At 34.4% G+C, this 13,412-nt stretch overlaps 2 protein-coding genes across 6 annotated transcripts; both read right to left on the reverse strand.

The window, feature by feature from the left end:
* Nucleotides 1-1,690: 1,690 nt before the first annotated feature.
* LOC110411164 (nuclear transcription factor Y subunit A-7-like) lies at nt 1,691-6,690 on the reverse strand. 5 transcript variants are annotated; one of them, XM_021421201.2, is made up of 6 exons: nt 6,448-6,588; nt 3,961-4,353; nt 3,176-3,288; nt 3,030-3,101; nt 2,484-2,651; nt 1,691-2,221 (listed from the first exon to the last, which is right to left on the reverse strand). In XM_021421201.2, the coding sequence occupies exons 2-6, from the start codon at nt 4,262-4,264 to the stop codon at nt 1,850-1,852; spliced, it is 1,029 nt and encodes a 342-aa protein (XP_021276876.1). In that variant the 5' UTR covers nt 4,265-4,353; nt 6,448-6,588; the 3' UTR covers nt 1,691-1,849. The 5 variants fall into 5 exon arrangements, with proteins under 5 accessions (XP_021276876.1, XP_021276874.1, XP_021276877.1 ...); XM_021421199.2 differs by having other exon boundaries at nt 3,961-4,356; XM_021421202.2 differs by lacking the exon at nt 6,448-6,588 and adding an exon at nt 5,823-6,419 and having other exon boundaries at nt 3,961-4,356.
* A 2,407-nt stretch (nt 6,691-9,097) lies between these two features.
* Nucleotides 9,098-13,177, reverse strand: LOC110410575 (phospholipid:diacylglycerol acyltransferase 1-like). The gene is made up of 6 exons (XM_021420341.2): nt 12,938-13,177; nt 12,471-12,754; nt 11,456-11,783; nt 10,850-11,109; nt 9,940-10,439; nt 9,098-9,399 (listed from the first exon to the last, which is right to left on the reverse strand). Exons 1-5 carry the CDS (start codon nt 13,136-13,138, stop codon nt 9,956-9,958), a joined length of 1,557 nt encoding a protein of 518 aa, XP_021276016.1. The 5' UTR covers nt 13,139-13,177; the 3' UTR covers nt 9,098-9,399; nt 9,940-9,955.
* Nucleotides 13,178-13,412: the final 235 nt, after the last annotated feature.

Genomic DNA, 13,412 nt, shown 5'->3' on the forward strand with positions numbered 1-13,412 from the left:
ATTAATTTTTCCATTTATGATACTTAATTGGCCTCTGGTTTGATTCTTTTATTTTACGCTATGTTTTTCAAAGGAAAAATGAATAATTTTGTATAGTAATAACATTTATAAACTAATACCCTTGAAATCATGAAAATTTATTAACTAATCAAAATATTATTTAATTAATAAATTATTTATTAATTTATATATTAATTAATAAAAAATTAATTTATCAAGATATATTTTTTTTCAAAACATGAAACTTAATATATGTATTGTATATTATAATTATACGAATATTATCTAATCATTGAAATATAATATATTATTATTCTATGTATTTATGTAATCAAAACAAATTCATGAATGTAATTAATTTTATTAAATAAAAATCATGAATCTATTATTTTTACAGTATTCTAAAACTATTTCCAAACCCTCTCGTAGCTTGAGTCCAACCCTGGCCTTTGAGAATTTATGAAAAGGCTCCCCTAGGGGCAAAACCTTATGAAAAAAATATATATATTAGAGTCAAGATCTTCTAATTTAGTTATGTATATATATAATTTTGATATATAAAAAAATTATTAACTTATATATCAAGTGAGATTTATATATATTTTTTAAATATATTATTTTATAAATTTAATAAATTATTAATTTATCACATTGATATCAAGTCGAGGACGATCAAAAATATTATTTAATTAAAATTATTAATTTATCAAATATTAATTTATAAAAATTATACTTACATAAAACTCAATTGAATGATTCAATATTTGAGTATTCTATAATAAAAATAAAAAGCTGCAAAGGAAGAAAGCATTGACCTTATGATGTATTTTCACAGTTGGTCCAATTTTCTTCTTTCCTACAAAATAATTCACTATATGATGTTCAACATATTTTCATCTTTCATCACCCAAGCATAGCGCAAAGTTGAGACACAGTCAAATCTTTATTCCACAAATAAAATAAAGGAATCAATCATGAGCTAAGCAGACAACAATAGTTTAGTAAATTATGCCAATATTTGTATAAGTTGATGGAATATCATACTAAAATTTGTCTTCTTTTATTTTTGTAACTAAAGAAGTATCATGCACTTTAGCATATGTTTAGGGTATAAATTATCCTTGTCAGCTCCCAATTAGATCTCTTTGGAATAATTACACAAGTCTCTACCCAACTTTTGGGTAGAGAATAATCTCATAGAAAAGCCATGTTCTTAATCTTTCTTTATTTTGTAAGCACCCTGTTCTTAATTCTTCTTTATTAGGTACGTTTTCTATTGCAATGCAATTGCAAGGTAAGATTCCCTAATACATTTTTTAAGTTTTTCCTTTTTGCTAACTTCAATTCTTACATCCATGGAACAGGATTTGAGTTGGAACTCTCTAACAGGAAGGTGCTGTCCCTGCCCTAGGGTCCAAGATGCAAGGTAGGACATTGTTTGTTTACTTGGGGAAAGCTGACATGCATAGATAGACATTGCTGATGGGTGATGGATCAACTACAGCACAAACGGTGGTGCTTCACAGTTGACACAATCATGTTAGGGCTCATCTGAAAACGGATGGAATTCACTCGTTTGCTTACAAATGATCTGAAATTATGCAAAGATTTTACATTGTTAATATAAAAACAATCATTAAAGGTAAAAACCAAGTCAAGGATCATCGAAATAAAATTCCAAGCCAAACTCTTTTCAACAAAGCTGTCATTCCTAGAATGTCAAAGCAGAAGGCAGAACCTTACAAAAGATCTTAGGACAGTGTACAGTCTCTCTCAGACACTTTTCACAATATGCATGAAAGATAATTAGATAAAGCCAAGGATGAGTTGCCGTCTTCGCTGCTCCTTCTCACCGGACAACCGAAGCACAGTGTTGTATTCCATTGCACATACTAACACTATTTTGCATGTGGCTGCCCACATGAGGAGAGATGTCTGAGAATCTGTGTTCTGGCTGCTGGAAATTGCATTCACTGTTGGAGACACTCGTGATGTCAGAGCAGCTTGTACTAGAACCAACATATTCTGCTGTGTGTGAGCAACGGCTCTCAAATTCTGATCTAGTATTCTTTTGGTCTAAGCAGCTGGTATCAGAGATGCAATGGGAACTTGTGTTGAACGTTGGATCAGACTGTTGGAGCTTCTTGGTGCTAAGAAATCGTCCACCAGATCCCCTAACCCTATTCAGTGCATGAAGATGCCGAGATTCATGAAGGTATGGCTGCATTTAATTCAAACCAAGGCATATGAGTGGATTTAAGCTGTTACTATCAACCATGAAAAAACACAGCAAAATTATTGATGCAGTACGCCCATTATTAATTCAAAATTGATACATAACGGATGCTTTTCTCAATGCTATACCAATGTCCTTTGGTTACAAACATTGCAATAAGTCGGTCAATATTTTCCAGAATATATACTCCATGGCACCAAATGTAGCACAGGGAGTACAAACAAATGCCCAAATGAATTCTACATACCTTTCGAGCTTTGACAAGTTTGTTTTGTGCCTCAAGCTTCGCGCGGTATTGCCTCCTCCTAAGAATCCCATGATATTGTTTAGCATTGACATAAATGGGCCCATCTTCGTCAAGATCAAGAGGCAGAGGAATTCGTGTTGGTGCACCTCCTGCCATCTGGGGCTGAATCTGGTCAAGGTAGAATCATAGTTAAACATATAAACAACATTGTTCACAGGAAAGATTATATGGCAAACAAGGTGAAACCTAGACCAATACTGGAGGGGAATGGTGGTGGGGGTAGAAAAAAATTAAAGATTCATACCCACAGCTAAGAAATATTAAATAGTTGTGAAACACCATACTGCAAAAAGTCCTATAAAGCAATTAAGAAGCCCTATAAAGCTATTAAGAAGCAATCTTGAACAGAAAAATTGATTACTAATGCGTCAATAATTCATAGCCAATAAAATTTTCCCACTAACATCTAACTGCACCTTTATACTACGAACTAATGACTAATGCAGATCAATGGCAAGCTATAATAATTCTGTCAGGAGATCTTACGATAGCCTGTTGCCCATAAGGAGTAAATAGTCCACCAAAGTAAGCATCAGCATAAGGATTTCGAGCGTAAGCCTGAAACGAGAAGAGAAAATATTAATTTAAAACACCACCAACAAACTGAACTTAATAACGACTGCTAAACATACCATTGAATGGTTATAATTAGAATGAGAAGGGCTGAACACGGTGTTTGGATTGTTAAGCATGAAAACTGGCTTCATTTGACCCTCAATGTCCTTCCCACAACTTTCATCCTGACCTGATGCATGAGAAAACAATTACGATATCAGACACACATTGTCAACCTGTTAAGCTTGACAACAAGCTTCCCTCTTCAGTAACCCAATCAAAAACTATAGTAAAGCACATTAAATTTCTAGAGCACCACAAACAAGATTTGTAACAACATCACACAAGCAGTCACCTGCCATCTCAACAACAAGATTTTTATTTGCTATACTAGCAAGAACCAACTATAAGAATTAGGACATTGCTAAAGGACGGAAGACGAGATTTTCAGTTTAGAACATATAAAATAGCACAGACAGACAATTTTAAATCAAACATAGGAATGGAAAAACAAATTCTACCAAAAGGTCATATTTTCTCTAGCTAACCACTAACAATTCAGTTAAAGTCAAATTGAAGCACATGTAAAGCTAGTAGAGATATTTGTTGTGTATTTAGAGTCGTTAAAAGTTCCCAAAGCATTTGATGATTAACTTCATCACCAATAATTTCTTCCTTCTTCCCACTTCAACCCCTCTTCCCCCTAAAAAATGAAAAAAGTTCAAATGAAAAAACATCGCAGTAAAACAAAATTGCAGCCAGTAACCGGATCTACCTAGCAAGAAAAGTGGTGAAAAAAAGAAGGAAAATAATACAGAAGTGAAAATTCCCAAATAAATCACACATCCAGAAACATCGATACCAGATTCAGATGAATTGCATCGAGAGTTAGTCACTCCTATGACACCCACTTCATGACGAGATTGACCAATTGCTTGAGCTGATGATGATTCCTGGTCTGGTAGTTGAAGACCTAAATGCTTTGCATTATGATACAGTTGGGAGGGAGTTTCCACTTTCAAGCTTATATTCTGGGGTAAAGTCTGTGCAATTTGCTGTTCATTTGAATTCCACCATGGTGGGCAACTAACAGATAAATGGGATAGCGAATGAACAGAACTTTCATCAATATTTTTCTTTGGCAAGTTTTGAACCCGAATAGCCATCTAATTCATCAATTGTGCCTTGAATTTTGATGCAAAACCCAGAAGATCCTTATCAACAAACAGATTCTTTTCTCTCACTCCAAGATTAACTACTAAAAGTGGAAAAAAGATATAATGAGCTGTGGATGTCTAAGTTATACTCAAAATATGAATGTAAGCAACGCCATTTGCAATCAACTCAAGCTCAGCACATCCAAATTAATGTCAAACACAAGAGAACTAGTAAGGCTAAAATTTGCTATTCTAAGGAAAATGGAAGCAGCATCAACTCAGCCATAAATGAACAACAGGAACAAAGCTACAGAAAGATGACATGCCCTATAATTGCATGTAAATTGCATAATGAGACTTCAATAAAACAAATTCTAACTGTACCACATGAACCAAAATCACAAGCTAGATTCTCAATTTAATATTGGACGACTTATTAAAATTTGACTAAAACACACAGACAAGAACAACAACAATGAAGAAGATGGTTGATGAGGTCTTCTTTTGCTGCAGTCATATTTTCCAAAACCACCAAAAATTTTGAGGCAAAGAACATGCTCTTACATGTCGATGCAGTTAGTGGTTCAAGTTTCATTTAGTGAGAAGAGTAACCAAGTGCACCAAGCCATCAGGGAAGGGTAAATTAAAGAGGAATTCACTTGGCAATCATGAAGAACTTGTAATTTCTAATTGAAAGGTAATAGTTTAGAAGCTTATTTCAATCATCAAGAACTCATTCAGGAGTCAATATTAAATACATAAAACTCACAAGAGTTTACAAGAAAGCATTTATGAATGTAACAAAAAAGGTAATAATCAAAAGAAAAGCGCGTATTTACAAATTCTGAAATAGGAGAGAGGAAAACAAACAGAAAAGCCGAAGAAACAAAAGAAGAACATAAAGGCTGTTGGCAAGCACATTTAACAATAATAGCGCAAGGAATAGTTCCTTATCCAAATTCCATAAAGAATGATGTTCAGAACCCAGATTCAGTAACATATTCTAGATCTATTGAGCAATTCAGACATATCAAGACATCGTCATCATTACATGTCAATTTTCAAAAAGCAAATGAAGCAGTTCGAGCAGTTATTAGGCATGCTCAGAAAGTCAACCCTGTAAAATTAATAGCAGTTTTTGCTCTGCATGCAACAAGAAGTTGTGAAAAACCAGATGATATGCAAACAGTTTTGGTGCTGGGCCTCAAAAGATTGACAGTCCACAACCAGAACAGGAAAGGTTATAATGGTTTTCCAAGAATAAAGTAGCAAAGTGACTACAAATTCATATGAGTTTTTTTTTTTTGGAAAAAAAACCCTAGTTCTGGAGGAAAGTAAAGCTACATTTCATAGATATACAAACTAAGGGGGCTTTCTCCTGACATGCAGCAATAATCAACACAAGAACCATAACAGATTTGAGAGCTTAAGAGGGAAAACAAACCAATCAACAAGATAAAGAGGAAACTCAGACCAGAAAGCTATCAAAAAGATAGTGTTTCAATATCAGTAACCCTTCTGAACCAAAAAAAAAACAAAATCTCTGTAACTTACAGAATCCAAGTACCTACAACAGCATGGCCAATCTTAGCTGAATAAACTCCAAATTCATCCAGAAACTTATGGTGATTAAGAAACAGAAGAAGCAGCAGCAGCAGCAGAAGAATAAAAAGAGACCAAAAATTTTTCCTTCTAAGAGCAAGAGAGAAAAGGGCCGGGATATAAAATCTATTCTGTACGGTCAAAAATTTCAGTACGGACAAGATAAAGCTTAAAAGCCTTACATAAAGTATCTCAAGTAGAAACACAATGCACCCCAAACAGAAAAGGAAGAAAAAAAAAGACAAAAACGCAAAACAACAGTATCAACCACTAGACCAAGAACAACAACTTTCCCAACTTCTACAATAAGAAGAACAACAACTTCATCATCATCATCACCAACATGCATTCAAGAAAAAAGAAAAACAGCAAATAAAACAAAACCCCACTGATAAGGCAGATTATAAAAGTACAAGCAGATTAAAAAAAGAAAGAAAGTAAAAAGGAAAGAATCGAGAAAAGGAAGGAGAGGAAATGAGGCAAAGAAAAAAAAAAGTACTAGTTAGGTTATGCAAAGATAGGATAAGCTTGAATCAAATAAACAAAAGACAGTGAAAGAAAGAAAGGGAAGATGGGTAGAAAAGAAAGACCTATGGGATCTGATGAGGCATGAAGAAGAAGCAAAGTATTGTTCTGTTGGAAAGAACTTAGGCATGTCCCCTCCCTTGAAACTCTCCCACTACTCTTCTCTCTCTTTAAATTTATTTTTATCTCTTTTTTTTTCCTTCGAGATTTTCTAGAAATGTCACAAAAGAAAAGAAGGAGAAACATGCTATTATTCCACCCACCACCATTAAAAATCCATGACCAACAGCTTCCTTCTCCAACTATGGTTAGAGTTTCTTTTTTCTTTTTTTTTTTCATTTTTGAGTTTATGTCTATGTCTTTGTGGGGACCACACTCGCCCCTTAAGTCCTTTTTTGGCTTTACTTTAGTACAGCCAGCCGCCCTTCACTGTCTATATTTATGCCCACGTGCTAAGGCCCATATCTTGCTTCTGATTGGCTGGTGTTGTTTACGCCCTCGGTGTGAGCGTGAAAGTTGATGACATAAGTGGAAAAATGTCGCTTAATGTTTTTTCTTTTTGCCCCAATTGCCCCGGTTAAGTGGTTTTATTTTCCAATATGTCTTTCCCGATGACATATCACGGCGAATATGACACTGGTTTAACAGTTGGGCTCAATATGTTTGTTAATTTCCAAAATGCCCCTACTGTTTTTGCTGGATCCATGTTTGCCGTGTTAGAGTTCGCGTACATAATCATGAAAACGTGAGTTTAAATTGTTTAAAAAATGGTTAATTGCTCAATTTTATGATTTAATTTGTCAATTTTTTATTTTAGGATTCCATTTATCATTTCATTAAATTTTATTGATTTAAAAAAATTAATGATAAAATATTAATATATTATCTTATGTAATAATCGTTAGTTCTATTAATTTTATTTATTCATTTTTATTATTGGTTTTTTAAAAATAAATTAAAATTCAAACTATTTTATTTTAATGCAACCAAATTAATAAGTTAAATTTTAAAATTAAAATTTTGACATATATTAGATCCTAAAATGAAGATTAAACCTTATAGATCAACAAATCTTTTCTCTTATAATAATAATAATAATAATAATAGTAGAGGCAGGTGAAAGATATTTAACATGATGTGTAATGCTTAACTAGCGACGACCAAAACGAGTGTCTCTTTTTGTTGTCATCCGCTAGAAATTTCGTTTGGTCTGGTTGTTTTCATTTCTTAGTACAAGCCTTGATTAGTAATTTAGTGAGCAAGTTGGTTTGGAGATGATGTTTAAGAATTTAATATGAATTTGAATAAAGCAGTAAAAGCCACTAGTTTCTTTGAAAACGACTAAAAAGGGAACTGGTTGTAGTTTCAATCAAATTGATCCAAAAAATGATTACTTCCCACCATTTTATCTTTTTTTTTTTTTATTGTCATGTGTTCAACGCACCCACCATGCTCCCAAATATCCAAACTTGAGCTTTTACATTTTGTTTTTGATTATTAATCTTTAATTGGACGAAAATACAAAATGCCTACAACTATACAATAAGACTTGGTTATTTGTGTATGAAGGAAATACTAATAAAATATATTAAATCAAACTTAATGTCTTTTCTTCACAGGCCCAACCACTAATTTTCTCAAAAGAAAGGGTGGTTTAGTAAAACTGAGATGAAATCAAAGGGAAAAAGTTGGGTTGTCATTTTCCCTTATGATGTCTGGGGATAATTTAATATATATTTTTTTAATTAAAAGATTAGAAAGAAGCAAAGGGGAGGAAGCTGGTTGGAAAAAGATGTGTTGCGTTTTAACTCTCCCATCCCACGCTAAGCTAACGATTCCACGAGGAGACATCACTAGAGACAAACCAACAAATAAATAAATAAACCATTAAATAAATGTTAAACAATTTTCATGCTAAATGTAATAATATTTAATCTACTCAGACAAAAAAAAAATTTACATACGTGTGTATAAAACTTTGTTCCGAGGAAATCATCGGCATTCTTCCCAAGTTGGATTTTCTTATTTATTTATACATGTAATTTCGACTGTACGGAAAATTGTATTCATTAAGATCTTTAAAAAAAAAAAGAAAGAATATTGTCATGATGATTGGCATAAAAGTAGTATATGATAAGGTATGAACTCCCGTGTTATTATAAGACAGTTCATGTCTTGCAAAGTGGTAAAAGAATGTAAGATAAATTAGCATGTATATATATGGTTAAATTATAACCTTATGGTATTCTTTGCGTAGTAAATAACATAAAAGGATTATGTCACTTGGTGCTACGCAATGGTGATGAAATCATGCTAAGCTTGACAAATACTCATAAAAATATTTCAATTTTATAGAATCCTATGCCCTTTCTCCTCTGGCCGTTCATTCATTTTCTTGCATGGGGTCAGAACACTTCGAAGGCAACAGCTAATTGGTTAGCTACACGTGTCAATTGCAACGACTGTCCGCTTCTTTCTCCTCTCCAACCACCAGTTGTTCAATATCTTAAACAAACCCCACTCCCAATCTTTCTCAGAGGAGGTTTAATATTCCCAGGGGAACAGAATTAACAGCTAAAATCCCATTAGTATTAGAGAAAAATAAACTCAAACTTTGGGTACTTTTGCGTGGAAAGCACCTTGCCGGAGGCAGGCAGGCACAAAAAGCATATAGAGAAAGAGATTCATTACAAAAGGGAGAAGAGAAGCTATAAATTGATGAAACTATAACTAATAAAATTAATAGAATATCCGAAGATTACGGGAACTATTGACTTCTAAGTGTGCTCCTTGAATTGAAGGAGCCTGGCAAAACGTGGGATGCAAATTGCATACACCTCAAGTTGGTGCTTTTGCCAAAAAAAAAAAAGAAAGACTTTTTAAGCACAACAGAGGGGCAATACACATTTGCCAGGAATATAGAATGGCCACCAAGATGACTGCTACCACCAACAATGGATAGTTCATCACGTAAATCTCAAGTTAAAAGGGAGAGTGGAACAAGGTCCCTGTTGTCTCTGAAAGAATGATTGAAATAACAGAAGTTTTAGTAGTAACTATCAAAAAGCTAACAGGACATTAAGACAGATCATAAAATGCAAATAATATCACAAAACAGACAAGCAGCAACAGAAGAAATAGCGCAAGATAAGAGATAATATTCCTTCTGGTTAATCAAGTACCATTCCAGATGATTAAGCAGAAGATACATGTTGAAAAGAACTGATAAGTCGATAAAGAATGCTGAAATATTACATAGAATTCTGTTTTAAATCTCTTAAAAGGGCTTCAAGTTTTTTTTTTTTTATTTCATATATTCAAATAAGTAACAAAATTCATCTCACAGGCCGTTATGTTTCAATGGGAGTGTATCAAATTTGGCAAGCCCAGCCTTCCTAATTACCAATAAAGTCTTTTCAATTTTTTTCCTTATTTAATTAAATTCCCCTCCTCAACCTGCTTGATTGTGAAGAAATAGCCTCATAACTCCCCAGTATCAAGTTAGTCATGATATTTTAATCTGTCTATGCATTCAACTTAGAACTTTGAGTGCTCACCTCTCAAGACCTGGATCTAGAGCTGTAAGTTGATCCTTTCAGACCATTTAAAAATATCAGAATACACACGATCTCCACCCAGATCCTGGCCAGTAGCCCCTGCTGCTACTCGTATAATATCTTCAATTAATGCAAAATTCCCCATTATATCAACATGAGCACCACTTTGGGTGCCTCGACCTTCTAGAAGATTAGCTGGGGGGGCATGATTGTACTCCCTTACGTAAGTACGAATTCCTGAAGGATTGAATCTGGTTTTACCCCGCCAACCTTTTGCACACATGAAACCTGCACTTAAAACAGGAACTGTTTCATCTCCATCAGCAGAGAAAACGCCACCTTTTAGACATGAATCTTCACTTCCACCCTCTGCTGAGGTGTCTATCTGAAATGGTATATAGCAATCAGCGGCAGTAGTTAATTTGTATACATAAGCTCTTTCAGTGGGGATTCCAACTCCATACATTGAGTAGATTTCCATGTCTGGAGCACTTGGTAGCCTGCAAAATAATGCAGCACTTGTCAAGAAAAGATAGATAGATGGGGAGAAGAGGAAGGGGCACATAGCATTAGAAAAGTTCCAACAGCTTTTAACAAAAAAAATCAAAAAGGATTACAATTTAAAGCTACTCTCTGCTCTGAAACAACAAACCAAACAAACAGGATACAAATCTTAACCACAAAGTTTGCAACATAAAAAGCTAATTATGAGATTGGTTAATGATACAAACTCAACTAATTAAAAGCTACTATATCATAGTTAATTACATTAATGCATTCAAATCATTCAACTTAAAGCTTCTCTAAAAGAACACTATACATTTAATCCAGAGTATTACAAAAACCAATAATTGCACCCAAAAAAAATCAAAACCAATTAGAATAACTGAGAAAAGTTGAAAACTCTCACTTTGTTTCTAAGGGGTTTGACCAATATTTGTAGTGTTCATACTTTGGGTCATCCAAATTATCAGCTATCCCATATGAAAAATGAGCATCTCCTCTTGCCATCAACTTGGGAGCAACAAAATGAAGCAGATCCAAAATTGATCCAGCTGTGTAAATTTTGTAGTCAGCAACCGCTTTGATAGCACCATTGCCCATTTCATGATACTCTGTCCATATATCACAGTTGCTTGAGTTGGCAAGCTTACCACCCTTCACGACATCCTGCTGATCAACAATAATCATATAAACTCCAAGCTATAGACTAAGAAACTGATTATCTCCTAGAATGCAGAATCAAAGAGCACAATGTTTAATAAACATCCTCTAATAATTGCACTTCAATGAATAAATCTCCCAATTGGGCATGCTTGCATTTGACACACATGTAGAGGAAAGAAATTTCAGTTCCTTTTGGTTAAAAGTCAGCAAATTTTAGTCACATAATCTTGAAGTCCTGATTAGTTGCAATGTGAAAATGATGATTGTTAGAGAGCGAGAGAGAGAGAGAGAGAGATCATCCTTCTACTTTCACTTATGTAAAGTAACTTAATCATAACTTGGACATTACCCTGAAATCAACCCTCTCAATCTTGGAGGAATGTGCCTCAGCCACATCTTTCCCAAATGAAATAATTCTCCCATAATTCACACTTTTCATATCACCCAAGTTGCTGTCTGCATTGTGGCCTGTATTATGAGTGCTGTTGTTCTTCAACTTTTTTGCACTACAGCTAAAGCTTCCTCCTTCAGGTGACCAATCAAGCCCACCCCATATAGTGTCCCCACCTTTTGGTATCATTGACATGGTGGAATCCCATGTACGGGTCATTCGCATTAAATGCTGAAAAGTTTGAAGACCAAATACATCTTTGTCCAGAAAACCAGGAGCGAAAGCCCTGTTTAACAATTAGAGTTTCATCAAGCTCCCAAAACAAAGCAGAAATGCACATGCATCATATCTGAACTACTCTAGGTTTGCCAAGAGTAAGATCAAACATGTTGATATGGTTTAAGGTGCAAAAGCATGCTTGACAGCAAGACAGCACCATTTTGGGGAGTCACATAATTAAGAAGAAACAAAAAATCATATCAACATACAACCAAAAGTGACTACAGTAAAGGCTTGCATGAAATGGTGGTTATCAAGAAAAAGATAAAACAAGGGCAAAAAGGGTTGAGGAACAGAGATGCAAAATGGATTAAGGGTGCAAATTTTAGCAATTCCTACAGATTGATCAAACCTTTTATTTTGTTCACTAAATTACCAATTTAAGAAATGAAACAACATTATTTCAGTAAAACTGAAGCCATAAAATCAAAGCATTAGAAAAGTTAGCTCTCTATCTCTCTCTCTATCACACACACACACACTCTCACAGACATGTGTGAATGCACATGAGCAATAATGACATCAGAAAGGGAAAATGTTATCAATGCAACAAGAATTCTGGGAAAGCATAGTGTTCATCAATAGCATCAGAAATTTATGTCATCGATTGACATAGATTGCAGTAGGAATATGACAACTAACAGCAAGATACAAAACAAGTCCTTGTTCACATAAAAATAATTCAAAGAAGTACCTGGCAATGGCTATATCCCTGGCTTCAATAGAAAAAAGTCCAGAGACTGATTTTGGGACACCTAAAAAGGGCGCACCAATGTTCATTACTGCCTTTATGTGCTTAGCACACCAATCTGATCCACCTCCACCACCCATTGGCAGTGGTGCTTCAACCCATTTCATAAAGTGCAGAAAGTACAGGACACCCATTGAATGCGGAATGACTACTACCTTTTTCCCACCATTGGTAGCTACCATGAGTTCTATGTTACTTTTTATTCTGCTCAAAGTTTGGTCCCTAACCTGATTTATTCAAATAGACTAGAAGTGATGAGAAAATTTTAGGGAGTTATAAACAGAATGCTATTTCAAATCATAAGCACAGCAGAATTACTAAAGATAAACATCTAAAGTATATACATTCGCGCAAAATTATTTGGCAAATTAACTCTAGGTGGAATGAGAAATTTGAAATCAAGCACATACCTCAGTGTTCTGGAAAGATAACCTCCAATCATAGGCAGCCATATACATCGTTTTTTCCTCATACCCAATCTGAGCCAAATTAGCAATTAAAACAGCCCAAACAAAATAACCTGCTGCAAAATAATCAGCTGCTACAAGTCCAGATACAGGCCTGATCCTTATACCGGGAGGGTCCAGTCCAGTTTCATTATCGAGTGACATGTGCTCAGCCCAGCATAATGGTCTGCATTGAAATTGGGAGAACAGTGAGAGGATAGAAGTTTAGTAAACTTCATGGACAGCTTCACTTTCACAAATAGAGATAAAAAAACACATCAAACAAGGGCGAACAGCAATACCTAGTCTAAGTTAAAACAATTTCTTTTCTTCTAAGGACATTTTCATTTCACTACAACCAAAACTATCTAAAAGTTAACACTCAACATAGCAACCATATGCAACAAATTAAGGGAAAGTTTTCAGAAAATTTCAGGAA

Source organism: Theobroma umbraticum, unplaced genomic scaffold (genome assembly GCF_002168275.2).
Source record: "Theobroma umbraticum cultivar Fairchild unplaced genomic scaffold, ASM216827v3 scaffold_56.0, whole genome shotgun sequence".
NCBI lineage: Eukaryota > Viridiplantae > Streptophyta > Magnoliopsida > Malvales > Malvaceae > Theobroma > Theobroma umbraticum.

What these genes read in the sequence shown, in the direction of transcription:
- LOC110411164 (XM_021421201.2), bottom strand. Translation starts at nt 4,264, where the DNA reads ATGGCTATTCGGGTTCAAAACTTGCCAAAGAAAAATATTGATGAAAGT. An exon ending in CTAATTATAACCATTCAATG is followed by an intron (nt 3,102 to 3,175) that starts GTATGTTTAGCA and finishes TTCTCGTTTCAG; the next exon opens with GCTTACGCTCGAAATCCTTA. An exon ending in CTTATGGGCAACAGGCTATC is followed by an intron (nt 2,652 to 3,029) that starts GTAAGATCTCCT and finishes TACCTTGACCAG; the next exon opens with ATTCAGCCCCAGATGGCAGG.
- LOC110410575 (XM_021420341.2), bottom strand. Translation starts at nt 13,138, where the DNA reads ATGTCACTCGATAATGAAACTGGACTGGACCCTCCCGGTATAAGGATC. An exon ending in TTGAGAGGGTTGATTTCAGG is followed by an intron (nt 11,110 to 11,455) that starts GTAATGTCCAAG and finishes GTTGATCAGCAG; the next exon opens with GATGTCGTGAAGGGTGGTAA. An exon ending in TCAAACCCCTTAGAAACAAA is followed by an intron (nt 10,440 to 10,849) that starts GTGAGAGTTTTC and finishes ATTATTTTGCAG; the next exon opens with GCTACCAAGTGCTCCAGACA.